At 36.5% G+C, this 13,960-nt stretch overlaps 1 protein-coding gene across 1 annotated transcript; it reads left to right on the top strand.

Annotated features, from left to right (window-relative positions):
• The first annotated feature begins 8,162 nt into the window (after positions 1-8,162).
• On the top strand, positions 8,163-10,583 carry LOC131430762 (zinc finger protein 3 homolog). The gene is made up of 3 exons (XM_058595965.1): positions 8,163-8,448; positions 8,523-8,641; positions 8,750-10,583. Exons 1-3 carry the CDS (start codon positions 8,299-8,301, stop codon positions 10,473-10,475), a joined length of 1,995 nt encoding a protein of 664 aa, XP_058451948.1. The 5' UTR covers positions 8,163-8,298; the 3' UTR covers positions 10,476-10,583.
• Positions 10,584-13,960: the final 3,377 nt, after the last annotated feature.

The raw sequence follows: 13,960 nt of genomic DNA on the forward strand, positions 1-13,960 counted from the left end.
CTTGGTGGGGTGCTCATCCGCAAGATCTAATAAAATTGTATCAAACAACGATACTTTCAGTGATGGAATATGGATGCGTTTGTTTTCGTTCCGCTGCAAACTCTCATATTATCAAACTTGAGCGAATTCAGTACCGTTGTTTGCGAATTGCCTTAGGCTGCATGCATTCAACACATACAATGAGTCTTGAAGTTCTGGCGGGAGTTCTTCCATTAAAAGATCGATTTTGGGAGCTTTCATCACGCCTGCTAATAAGATGTGAGGTGCTGAATTCCATGGTAATTAATAATTTCGAACGACTAGTCGAGCTTCGATCTCAAACAAAATTCATGACAGTATATTTTAACCATATGTCACAGGAAATCAACCCTTCAAGATATATTCCTATCCGTGTCAGCCTCCTAAATGTCCCTGACTCAACTTTATTTTTCGACACATCCATGGACGGATCGCGAATTGAAGAAGCGACAGGGTTTGGTATGTTCAACAATAATGTTTCGGCCTCATTTAGGCTTCAAGAACCTGCATCTGTTTATATAGCAGAGCTAGCAGCAGTTCATTATAGTTTGAGTGTAATCGTCACATTATCTCCAAACCATTATTTCCTCTTCACAGATAGTCTGAGTGCAATTGAAGCCATTCGCTCAAACGCTGCTGGCAAGACTGAACCGTTTTTCCTGGGCAAAATAAAACAGTGCCTGAACGACATATTGAACAATAATTATCTAATCACTATAGTCTGGGTCCCGGCTCATTGCTCCATTCCTGGCAATGAAAGAGCCGATATTTTAGCCAAACGTGGTGCTATTGAGGGTGAAATTTATGAGCGACCGATTGCTTTCAACGAATTCTATAGCTCGTCTCGCCAAAGAACACTTGCCAGCTGGCAAGCTTCTTGGGATAGAGATGATCTGGGTCGGTGGATGCACTCAATTATTCCGAAAATATCGACAAAGGCATGGTTCAGGGGACTGGATGTGAGTAGGGATTTCATTCGTGTGATGTCCAGACTCATGTCCAATCACTACACGTTAGATGCACATCTCCTTCGAATTGGGCTCTCCGAGACTAATCATTGTGCTTGCGGAGAAGGTTATCGGGATATTGATCATGTCGTTTGGACATGCGTGGAGTATCGTGATGTCAGATCTCAACTAATAAATTCTTTGCGTACCCAAGGTAGACTATCCAATATCCCAGTTCGAGACATTCTTGCTTGTCGTGACCTTTCATACATGAAACTTATTTATCATTTCATAAAGAAAACTGGAGTTTCAATTTAATAAAGACCCCTTTCAAGACTTAGTTCTGATCCCAGCTGCGTCCATGAGTTCAACCAATAGCTAAATTAGAATAAAAATAATGTAATGATACAAACAAACTCGAAACAGTTTATGAAATTATTAACAAAATGTCTGAAAATAACAGCTTATTTTATAATTTATAGAAGTTAATCGTTTGGTTCAAATAATATTTCCGAGTAGATTTCATAATTAATGACGAGTTACCTAAGATGATATTTAAGTAATAAGAGAATATGTTTTAATAAATGCAAAACGTTGTGACTATGTTAGAATTAAATTAGGATAAGAATATTATGTAAAAGTGATGCTACGGCGAAGAAAAACTTATGTGAACTGCCTTAAGAAATAAACGTATTTATGAAAAAAAAAAAATTATTACGATTACCTTAAAAATTAGTTTATTAATACTGTATTATGTACTGTATTAATACTTAATTATATCACTGTCCTCTGCTTTGGTATTCCATACGGAGATATTTGATACGCCTGACAAAACAGCAATCGCTCATAGACATCCAAAGTAAAACCATCGATGCTAATTTGTCAGCAAAAAGTGGTATATGCATTACAAGAAAGTACATAGAACTAATTAAACTAATGCAAATCGTTTATGTGTATATGAAATAAAATGTGGAGCTGAGTCGATTACGGACAATTCATTTATTTATTATAAACGTATTATTGAATGAATAAGGTATAATGTATTTATTCACAAAAATCAAGTAGCTGGGAAAGTATTCTGGGATAATAGTGCACCTCAGGCAGGCGCGTACCCAGAAAAAAATTTCGGGGGGTGTTTCAGAACATGTTGATCAATTTCCATACAAATGGAACTTTTTTTATATAATTATTTGAAATTTTCTTATTGTGGAGTCGTTTGTTAAAAATTATTCATTTTATTTTTTACTTATTTGAAAAAAAGAGTTTACATAATATCATACTTTTTTGAGTTTCGGAGGGGGTTTGAACCCCTAAAACACCCCCCTGTATACGCGCCTGACCTCAGGCTATTCTCCAGTCGTCAGGTCCTCACCACACAACGAAGAGAGGATCTGAGTTTTTAAAAGTTTCGATTAGTTTGCAGCACAACTTGGTAGATTGTACTTGTTGTTCGGCTTTCGAACGGTAACCTGAAATAAATAACTATTGTAAAAAGCTGTCATTAATGCATATTTTATGAATACCTTACCTAGAATTCATAGTCATTTTTTCGCTAGCACAAACACATATCGGTACCATTTTAGATTTTTTTATTTTTCAACAGAACAACATTGGTAACTATGGTTCTGTTATTCGAAATAAACAATTTTTGGCCCTTGTTGCCAGTTCCAATATTTTTTCAAGCTATTCAGTTTTGACATTACCAGTTACTGAGGGGTAGTTAAATTTGCGATACAGTTTTAATAGAAGAGTGGCAGGTCGTGTCGTCGAACTTACTCTCCAACCAACCAGCAATTGCAACCAATGTACAACAAGGTGCATCTACAGCAACTAGCAACGAAAAGAAGACGGAAATCGACAACAATACCATCGATGCGGCAATGGATGTCTAGACGAACCACGAACGAAGTGCCCCTCAATCCTCACAGGAGGGAAATGGAAGCTCCTCTCCCTCTAGAAAAAGGGTGACAACGAGATCCAAATCCAAATTTATTTGAAAAGTCGGCCACGTAAAGCTTATACGCAAATATGCCTGAATAAAAAATATCTTTTAAATATTTCGAAATCAGCACAACTTTCAACTTTTAAAATTCACGCTTATTTTAATAGTTTTTCTGGCTGTAATTATTATTTATTTAAAGCATTTTAAAAGCAAAACTAAACGTTTTTAATGGCACAATAATACTTTTTTCGTGTGTACCGAATCATATAGCAAATACAAATAATAATACCCCTAGGTCGTATACAAACGAATGATTTTTTTTGGTTCACTAAGTAAATTAGTTGGCCTAGCCCATTCTTCTGTTTCGTCGTGAAAATGTAAATATGTTAAAAACTAAATTATCTGGCAATGCAACATAGAAGTTGCTAACAAACAAGACTAGTTTGTTTGTTGTGTTTCCGATTCCGCTTCACCTAAAGTTTATTTATTTTGCTGAAGAACCTAATGAACAACTTCATCACAAGTCAGTTGTGAAAATAATAAAATTATTCCGACTGATTGAAGTCTCAAAAGCCAGGTTAGCATTTTAACACAACGGAGTTCGGAATGAGTTAACCCATGATTACATATTTTCAGTGAAACGGAAGAGAACTAACATGGGAGTTCGATGGTTGTGGTTGATGTTGAGATCTGGAACGAAAAACTCCACTATATATAACCATCTGCGAACTCTTGGGCACCGTTGTTCTACGAAATCGGAATAAAGGGCGCTATTGCGCCGTAAACCGAACAGAATATGTTCTTTATTTTTAAACTGTTTGCTCTAAATAATAATTTAGATATTATTTTTTCCGCGTTTCCTTGTAACCAAAAACCCCTAAATGTTTGTAATTTAGATTGCTGAAAAGAAAATACGATGATTCTATGAAAATTTGGTACCGTGCCCATCAAAAATTCGATCATTTTCAAATATACAGAGAATAAGGATGATTATAATTTGGATTGGAATAATTCAACGTTGTATTAATTAAAAACAGGTAACAGGAGCGATTTTTTTAGGCGCATAAAATGAATCTCAAACTATAATAAAGTAAGTTATTTATATTTACCGAGCAACAATAAAAATGTTATAAATAATCAACAAATATATTTGTGAAAATGGAATCAAAATTGGATTGACCATAAGATTTTTGGTCAAATTCTGATTGCCGTAGACACGCCGTAGATTTGCACGGGTTGCCGGCGTTCGTAGTTGAATTTATTGACTTCTCCGTAGATAGGACGTCGGTGATGTCATTACCTCAGTATACTTCCATCTGAAATTGCTAAAAAGCAAGGATAGGTTGAACATAAATCACTGGACGTACCGTTCTTCCAAATGATATAAACAGCAGAGAAATAACATCTTAGCCACCAAATACTACAAAGTTTGACTTACCTAGCATGGAAGAATGTAGTAGGTTGCCAGTAGTACAGAAAGTTTGCAAAAGTAAACTGTCGCTTTGACAATGTTACAGTGTATCGCATAGCGAAAAACGTGTCCTCGAAAATTTATCGGAGTATTCCGTATTATAATTTGTATCTCCGTATTATAATTTGTAACTAAAGAATTCCGGCTGTCAACAACTATTTTGGAAGAGTAATTCTATATGCAGAATTACTCTTTCAAAATCATTGTTGACAGCCGGAATTCTTTAATTGCGACCCCGTTCAGAACAGAATTATTTCAAACATCAAATCACGGATTGCCGGCCCCTCATTTCCAAAACTGACAAGTATCAGAATGGAAACTAAATTTTGTTTATTTTTTTCATTGATAGAAAATTTTTAATAATCAATGCCAATTAATATCCTTTAATTTGGGGTTTTATTGTGTTTTCTCGTTGTTGACATCGTTTGCACCAATTATTCTCACTGGAATTCCAATAGTATTATTTGGATATAGGCATAACGTTTCAAAAGAGAATATCACGCGTTTTTTTTTAGAACGGCCAATAAGCCACATGTCAACTTCCACTTTCGAAAGAAATTGCAAGCGAGCTATTAGAAATAGAGTAGTAAATTTAACACCTGCCGTTTACTATTATGACTTACTCTCACCGAGTGCCGAGTCAATCAAAATTACTGTTCAAAGTGAATGTTGATGGATGGCTTATTGGCCGTTATAAAAAAACGCGTGATATAGATAAATGCAGAATTTGTATGTAGGGTAACACAGAATTTTTGACTCATATACAGAACGTTTCTTTTCAAAGGTGAAACATTTGCAGAAAATTGAGTGAAACTTCCAGAAAAAATGAATATATTGAATTCCTATTTAAAAGTTATCAAATTTTTTCGGCTCATCAACTGATGATTTGATGTGATACTTTATATGGAAGCAAATTTCTAGACTTTCCTTCGATTTGCACAAAAAAATTGCATGTTCCATGCATAAATTATTAAGTCACACCATTATGTAGTTTTCGTGAAGCTGGTAAATTTTCGTAGTTAAGAAAAATCTGTGAGATTGAGAATTTAGCATAATCGAAGTTGTTATAAAACAATGCATTAATTTTAAGTATTTATTAGAAGAAAACAAAAACTCAATAGTGGCCCTTACACGAACATTAAAAGTGTCAATACTAAGTAATGACACTTCTGCTCAAACGCTCGTCATTACTGCATTAGTGTACATCATTACTTTTTAGCATTACACGTTCATTAGCGACCCTTACACGAGTCATTAAAAATGTCATTACTAAAAAATAATATCATTTTAATGAACGTGTAATCGACGACACGACCAGGCACTCCGAAGAAAAATCAGCATTAAAACTGTTCGCTAACGATTCACCGCCAGCATAAATTAAGTAAACATAGATTTCTCACTGTACGGTGACACTAACAGCACCTCTAGTGAGAAACGGGTGCACTTTTTTCCATTAGCTACTGTGGTTGTGTTAAATGCGCAGGCAACTTTATGCATGCATTTTAGGAGCATTTACGCACCCATTCTACACCAGACGGCGCTTTTGGTGTCACGAGTTTCTCAACTACAGTACTATTACACTGGGGAATCTATGTTTATTTTATTTAAACCGCCAGTTACCACAAATCTAGCGACCCCTTGTAAATGATAAAAATAATCTTCTCGAGCAACACTGTTTAAGTTGCTATGGACTAGTTACCAAGGAACCCCAAAACAAATAAACATGTTTTGAAAGCGGTGGAATAGTTCTATTAGTGTTACACTTTGTCCAAATGAAGCAGAAATGCATTTAAATGAACTCGATTTTAGGAATTTAATCGAAACTATGGATGAAACCAACGAACGAGGACAATGATCTGCTTCCAGCGATTCATCCGTACACTTCAACTGCTAGCTTTCTGGGCAGTAGGATTCGGTGTAATATGCCGGTGTCAAAATTGTTTTGTGTCGATTGATTGCGCAGCAGTGGAAACAGTATTTCACCTTGTTGGCTACTATTCGAGGATTACTAGTGGAATTCCACAAAGAAATCATTTTACCGTATGTTATGCAGGTACCGCAGAGCACTAGCCTCGTTCAGCTCATTGTCGGTCATTTCTATGTCTTCCCCGTTGGTTTACCCCGCATAGCGTTTTGGCTACCTGGGCAGCCATGGCCACCAGAAGGCTACCAAAATTGATTCAGTTACGGTTGTCAAATCCAATTTGACAAAACAAAGTCGCCTGTATCCAAGTTAGCCGAGCGTTTTCATCTTCTCACCTTCGCTGAAAATGTCAAAGGTTTCAATGTGGAAAAATCCTGGTGGATACGGTTGTATCGTTTGAGTTGTATACCTGGCAGCGGTGAGGCAGCCGGTCACCAGAATGTCTGCCAGCGATATTTTTCCAGCTGGCAGCGTTTAGTCAGCCGTCTGGCAGCCATGCGTATGCGGGACGCTGAGCTGTTATCACACAACGGTCAGCAGTGAGTTATGCATCCCAATGTCCCTAAGACCTGAATTTTGAACTTGGCTTTATAAAAGACATAACTCATACTCTTCAATTTTTACATTACGCTCGAGACAGGCAAATCCATTATAATGTTCCGTAATATAATAACCGATCTGAAATTTTTTTGATTACATTCAACTTGCCTTCGATATGCAGTAACCAAGGTTATGGTGACTGTTATTCAAAATCAATAAATATATCAACTTGTGCTGCCAGTTTAAAAAAATTCACTAGCGTTTTCGATTTGACATTTCCAGTTACTGAGGGGTAGTTAAATTTACGATACAGTTTTGATAGACGAGTGGCAGGTCGTGTCGTCGGTGTAATGGTGCAGTAATGACGAGATTTCTAACAAATTTGAAATACATCATTACTTAGTCATCATTCAAAATGACATTTTTAATGCTCGTGTAAGGGCCGCTATTATTAATGATGAGTATTTTCAACTACACCAGCACAGGACTTTCCCTCAGCAATTAAAGAATATTAGCAATAATCTTTATCTTCGTTTAGCTAAAAATAAATTTGATTTGCCATTGAAACCTTAAGGTTAATGAAAAATTAATAATTTAAATCTACACTTTGTCATTTGCAGAATTTTTGTTCACGTAAAGTTCTGAGAAGAATGTTTTCTTCATGGTTGTTCAATTTTCTTATCTAATACAACTGACGATGTTCAGCACTTCCATAAAAAAATAAGAAGAAGAAATATTGTTGGTAATGATGGAAAATTCGGAATTCCATCATTACTCGTGTCATTACTGAACTCGTAGATCTTACACGATAATTAAAAGTGTCATTACTTTTTAGTAATGACACTTTTAATGATCGTGTAAGGGACGCTAATCAGTTAACTTTTGTAAATTTCATCTATTTTAAGAAAACAGCTGATATTTTCAACTATTTATTTGGAGCGAGATGGTTCCCAAAATGAATGATTTTTTCGTATAATTTTCTTATGAGGGTAAATTTAAATTGAACATGAAAAGAAATTTTACGGGGATGATTGAGCAATATTTGATGATTCTCCGTAATTATCTTGTGAAATAATGCTAAATTCAAAATTCGTAGGAACAATGCAAAATCAGTAGATTTTCAGAGGTTCGTCCGAAGAAAAGATAAAACACCATACATTTTCGAAGAATATGTATGGTTGGCATTACTGGCTAGCATGCTTTTACTTCTAATGTCAATTGACTACATCAAAAGGCTCGCCTCATGCGAATGTGCATTTTGACAGTTCCACACAACGGTCGTTTGCGATGTTTTATCGTTTTATGCTGTGCGACATAGATGTCAAATCTTTTCGCATCGCGTTTCCATTTTGAGCATCATCAGGTTCAGCCAAGCTGCGGTAGCGTTGAAATTTTGCGATTTTGTGTTGAAAATTCGTGTTTTTAGATTCCGTAAAATTATCGATCGCAAAGCAGAATGCCTCCGGAAACGGTTGCACAGGGTATCGAGTTAACCGATCATACCTGCCGATTGTGTTTGGCAAATGATCAGGAAATTAGTTCCATGGTGGACGCGCTCAGTCAGGAAGAGCTAAAGAATGTCGTCGAAGGCTTGTTAAAGATTGAGGTGCGCCTAATTTCAAAAATTGACGCGATTTGTCTTTCGATTGAATTCTTACTGAATTTTTCTTCCTTTCGTAGCTCAACAATTGCGGTCCATTCCAGAATGCCTGTTCGAATTGTGTGGTAAAAATTCGCCTGATTGAAAATATCAGAAGTGAATTCGACGGTAGCAACAAGATTTTTGATGTTATGTGGACGTAAGTAATAGGATAGCTAAACATAATTAAGGTTTCTTTGTTTGAAATATGGCAATAATGAGAAATATTGCTACATGCGAATTGTATTCTGAATGTTTTTCCCCTTAGGCAATACAAGCGAATCCACTACCCAGAGCCGATTCCTCCACCCAAGAAAGGACGACCGAGACTGGAGAAGAACACTCCACAGGCACAGAAGATAACGGCTGCTTACATAATCGATGGCATGGTAATTGAAAATACCGAAATAGAGTATGTCCAAGATGAGGGGGCCGATTTCTATATCAAGAGTGAAGGCCATGATGGCATCATAAAGCAGGAAGGAGATGTCGATTCCGTGAGCGATGGTATTCAAAATGACGACGATCATCAAACCATGGATGAAACGGTCGAGGAAGAGTACGTCTACGAAGATGTACCGATGGTCGATGATAACCGAATGCACGAGGAGTATTTGACAGACGAACCAAAAGAAGACGCTAGGAAGGATAGCATCATGGAAGAAAGGGAGGAAATTTATAAGGGAGGTTTCATTCAAGAAGATACCGGCTATTATGATAAGACTATTCCTTGTTGCTACATATGTTTGGATCGCTTTGATTGCCCTTCGGAAGTTTTGATACATCTAAATGAAGTCCACGCGGACATGCTCCCTTTTCACTGCGATAAGTGTTTGGGTTACTTTGACACCTTGGAGGATGTCAATAAACATTACATTTCCCATGTGTACGAGTTCGTTTGTTTGTACTGTCCGCGGCGTTATTGCTCAGAACAGTACTTAGCTAATCATAATCTGGTCTGTAAGGATTTCAGATGTAATATATGCGACGAAACATTTGAGTTGCAAAGTCACCTAAAAATTCACCAACGGCAAGCTCATTCTGCCGGACTAAGACTATCCGGCAGGAAGAAAAATGTTTGCGATACATGTGGCAAGGCGTTCATGCATGCTTGTAATTTATCGCGTCACTTGAAAAATAAACGATGCGGCAGAAACAATAAACAGCAAGTACTGGTAAAGAAGAGAAAATTCAAGCCAGATCCAGATGCACCGGTTGACGAGGATGACGATGATGATAGGGAGTTGAAAATTCGTCCTCCGTTGACATGTCAAGTGTGCAGCAAGAAACTCGACAGCAACAGTAGTCTGGCTCGGCACATCGAAAAGGAACATCAGGACTTCAACATCCCGTTGTTTTCGTGTAACATTTGTCCGAAGAAATTTACTACTTTCGAAAAATGCATTCGTCATCGCGCCTTCCACAAGAAATCTAAGAGACCTCCGATGCCGATCAGCAAGAAGGATCCATTGGAAAACACATGCAAGATTTGTAACAAACAGTTCCGTCTGGATCATATGCTGCTGAAGCATCTAGCCGAAATCCATCAGCTCACACTGGAGTTGTTCCACTGCGATCAGTGCGGTAAAAAGTTTTCTACCGAACCGAAACTGCGCAAGCATCAATACAACACTCATCGGGAGAATAAAAATCTATATGTGTGCTCGCACTGTGGGCAGAAATTTGAGAAAAAGCTTACACTCAAGGATCACGAAACCAAACATTTGAACGCACCAGCTTACCAGTGCGATATTTGTCTTAAAACGTTTATCCACAAGCATAGTCTGGATCGCCACGCGTTGGTACATTCGGACGAGAAGAACTTTGAGTGCGAATTTTGTCATAAAACATTCAAGCGTAACACAACACTGGTTATTCATAGACGTATCCATACCGGAGAGAAACCATACGAATGTGTCCCGTGCGGTCAACGGTTCATCGATTCCAGCACGCTGATTAAACACCGACAGCGAATGCATCCAAAAGCTGACTAGAAGAGCGTCTTGTAGTAGCATTAAGGAACCATTATTAAACAACATTGGTCTATTTGGTAATATTTTAGTTTTTGAAAGTAGGCATACAATAAAATCGTTTAACTTGAAGGTGTTTTTCATTTGAACGCAAAGAAAATCATTGCTTAAACTGAAATCAAAGTTGTTCGGAAGTCAAAAGCACTTCATGTTCACTCGAAGTCGATTACAAGGTTTGCCTATCTTCACTTTTTTTCCGCTCTGTTCTGTTACCCGATACTTTCTCTATCCATCCTCAATTCCCACACCTTCGATTATTGTTAATTTCTTATCGGATCTCCGTCTCCGAAGTTACGAGTTTATGCACGAGCAGAAATCTCGCACAAAGTAGTACTGGCAGGGTATCTAAATTGAGTAATCACCCCGATTCTGTATTTTTTTCGAATCGGAATATTTCAATCGAATGTAAAAATTTGCATTCTGTATTTCGACTGATGTTTTTCTATCGAAAACTCGAACTTGATCGAGATACAGAGTGATGAAAATATGATAAAGTTTTCTCAGTGGATTAGTTTGTTTCAATCAATATTTTGATATAAAAGAAAACAAACATTTTACTTGTGCGTTCCTGTCAATTTCTTGGCAAACAATTTCACAGTAAATTCTATTTGAAAATTTAATTTTAAATGAACTAACTTTAGGTCAAGTTAATAATAGTAGCACTTTTAATTTACAAACATTTTAGTTGACATAAATGATCTTGAATTTAGTTATTTCAACTAACGCTTTTGTTACGCTTTGATTTATATAAAATAAAACTAATACGATTCATATAAACTGTGAACTTAGTTGTATCTCTATACAAAAGAGAACATGGATAAATTGAACCATTTTTTTTTATATAAAAGTATAGCAGAATTGAATCAACATAGACATTGCGAAAACATCAACCCTGTCAGCTTGGAGCAAAATCAATATTCAGTTCAGCAACGCCATCAGAGATGCAAGGTAAAAATTTCAAATATCTGCAGACAGGGTTTCAAAAGTCTGTAAATGTGAAAAAAGATCTGCAGTCAGCAAGTAGTCTATATTAAGTATGACACGCTAAACAGAAAAAAAAAACGTCGCGGCAATTTCAAGTCTGCGAAAAACTCGATTTTCAAAATTCTGCCCAACAAAAAATGTGTTCAGCACTATACCCGAAATCTGCAGATTTACAGACAAATCTGCAGATCTGTCATCTCTGAACGCCATCGCAACAAAAATAAACTTTGATCGCAACATTACATTCAACATGATATCAATTCGACAGTCCCACGATAAGAGCCTAAATGCAAATGAGAGCCTCTCTTTGTCTACTTTCCCTTCTTGAGTTTTCTATATAAATCTAAAGCTTGTAGTTTTAACTTGAAAGTTTTGCGAAGAGTAAGGCATCAAATATAAAATCAATCCGGTAGATCGTGAAAGAAAACGTAAACAAAGAGAAACTGTCATTTGCAGTTAGGCCCTTTTGTCGTGGGACTGTCGAAATGCATGAATGCGCAGTGCTCCTATTTTGGCGCGCACGAATTTGACAATTCTCTCCCCTACACTGAAAGAAATTATCGACCACAAACTGAACGGTTTTTGCTTCATCCGATCCCCATATGCCCCGTTTACACTTCTGCCTGCTGACATGTGGTGCCAGTGTACTGCCCTCTTAGGAAAAAACGTTCAACCGTGGTCCAATGATCCAAAGTATTAGACCAACGAAGGACCACCGTTGAAAGTTTTTTTTCCTAAGAGGACAGTACACTGACACTAGCATGCTGGCAACCAGCAATAGTGTAAACGCTACAATAACGATTTTCAAGCGAGATGGACCGTAAGCGGTCTCAGCTGTCAAAAAGACATAGCAAAGAAAAAAAAAAACGATTTTCATATGGTCGGCCATTCGATTTCCCCTCTGTCAAAAAAAACTGATTTGTATGAATATCATTGAAAGTTGCTTTTAAATACATACACTTGTAAATTGAAATATTTCAAAATGTAGATGATTCTCGTTTCAAAATTAGGAATTACTTTTCATTTCGTAATTTGTATGATGGAAAAACTATTCATTTTGTAGTGCATACACGTTGCCAAAAAAAACCCAACGGTTGACTTAAATTCACCTAACATAAGTAATCGAGCATGTTTTTTTTATTGTTGGGTGAAAAGTACTGTATCGATTGAGTAGTTTTCACTCAACAGTGTAGTTTACTTCAATAAGTTGCTGTAGGGCAAGGGGCAAATCACTCTAAACTCTAGACAATCTCATACTAATAAACTCATGTCATTCCAAAATAATTTTCTCTAATCTCATTTAATCCCAACTAGTCTAGATAAGTTTCGGTAATTTAAAACTAATCCAACCTAATTTTGCCTAATCTTGTTTGAAGTGTATCTGTCATTCGAACTCCCACGCAGAGATGCCATTTATACAGATTTTTACATGCTCATACAGATTTAATACAGAGTACAGATTTTATACAGATTTTTCAAATTAAATACAGATTTATACAGATACCACAAAAAGTAAGAAAGAAATAATGAAACTTTTCCATCTGAGCGTGTTTGATTGCCCATATTAAAATGAAAATTTTTGCGTGCAGCTGTTTAATGATGAACGCTGAAATACATTTATATCATGATTTGAAACCAATTTGAATGATGTTCAAGGAAGTCATGGCGTCATGAAACTTTATTGTCAGACTGAAAAGTTGTATGACCTGACTTGACGTTGCGTATTGGGCGTTTGAATTCCATGTTTGAATTCCAAGTCATCATTTTCAAACGAAAAAAATATATGGATTTACAATTCAATTGTGGTTAATAACAAAAACAATTAAATTTCGTCGTTGAATGTTCTTGTCAGTGCGGCAAGGACTTACGATATAAAGGAATGCTCCTTGCATCTGCCATTCTATAACAATAATCTAATGGAATAATATCTTTAAACATAATTTTATTTCCGAAATTTCCATTCATTAGTGAATACAGATAAATACAGATTTTTATACAAAGCAATACAGATTTTCTATGAAAATATCTGGCATCTCTGCTCCCACGTTTACAGCTTCTTATGTCAAAATAATGCTTTACGAGATCTCGACTAAACTTCTCTAATCCCATTCTAATCCAGCGAGATCCCTGCTAAACTTTTTTACTCCTGGTAAAACTTGTTTGAGTTCAGACAAAGTTTAGAGTGATTTGCCCCTTGCTGTAGGGTGAAAAATATTTTGTGTGTTGCATCGCAGAAACTATCGGTCGGATTTGAAGTGAGTGAAATTATTTTTTAAAATTACAGGTTTTGGGAGAATAATTAAATAATTGTCATCAATCGTAGTGTGAGTAGCTTTGTATAATTTCTTTTTAAAAACAATAATTACACCGCAATATCATTTCAGGCGATGGAAAATATTGAGATGCGTTCGATCGCTTAACGGTGATGTTTCAGCAGCTCAATAGAGCAGCCTTGGCAGTTCAAT

This window comes from Malaya genurostris, chromosome 2 (assembly GCF_030247185.1).
Source record: "Malaya genurostris strain Urasoe2022 chromosome 2, Malgen_1.1, whole genome shotgun sequence".
NCBI classification, from domain to species: Eukaryota; Metazoa; Arthropoda; class Insecta; order Diptera; family Culicidae; genus Malaya; species Malaya genurostris.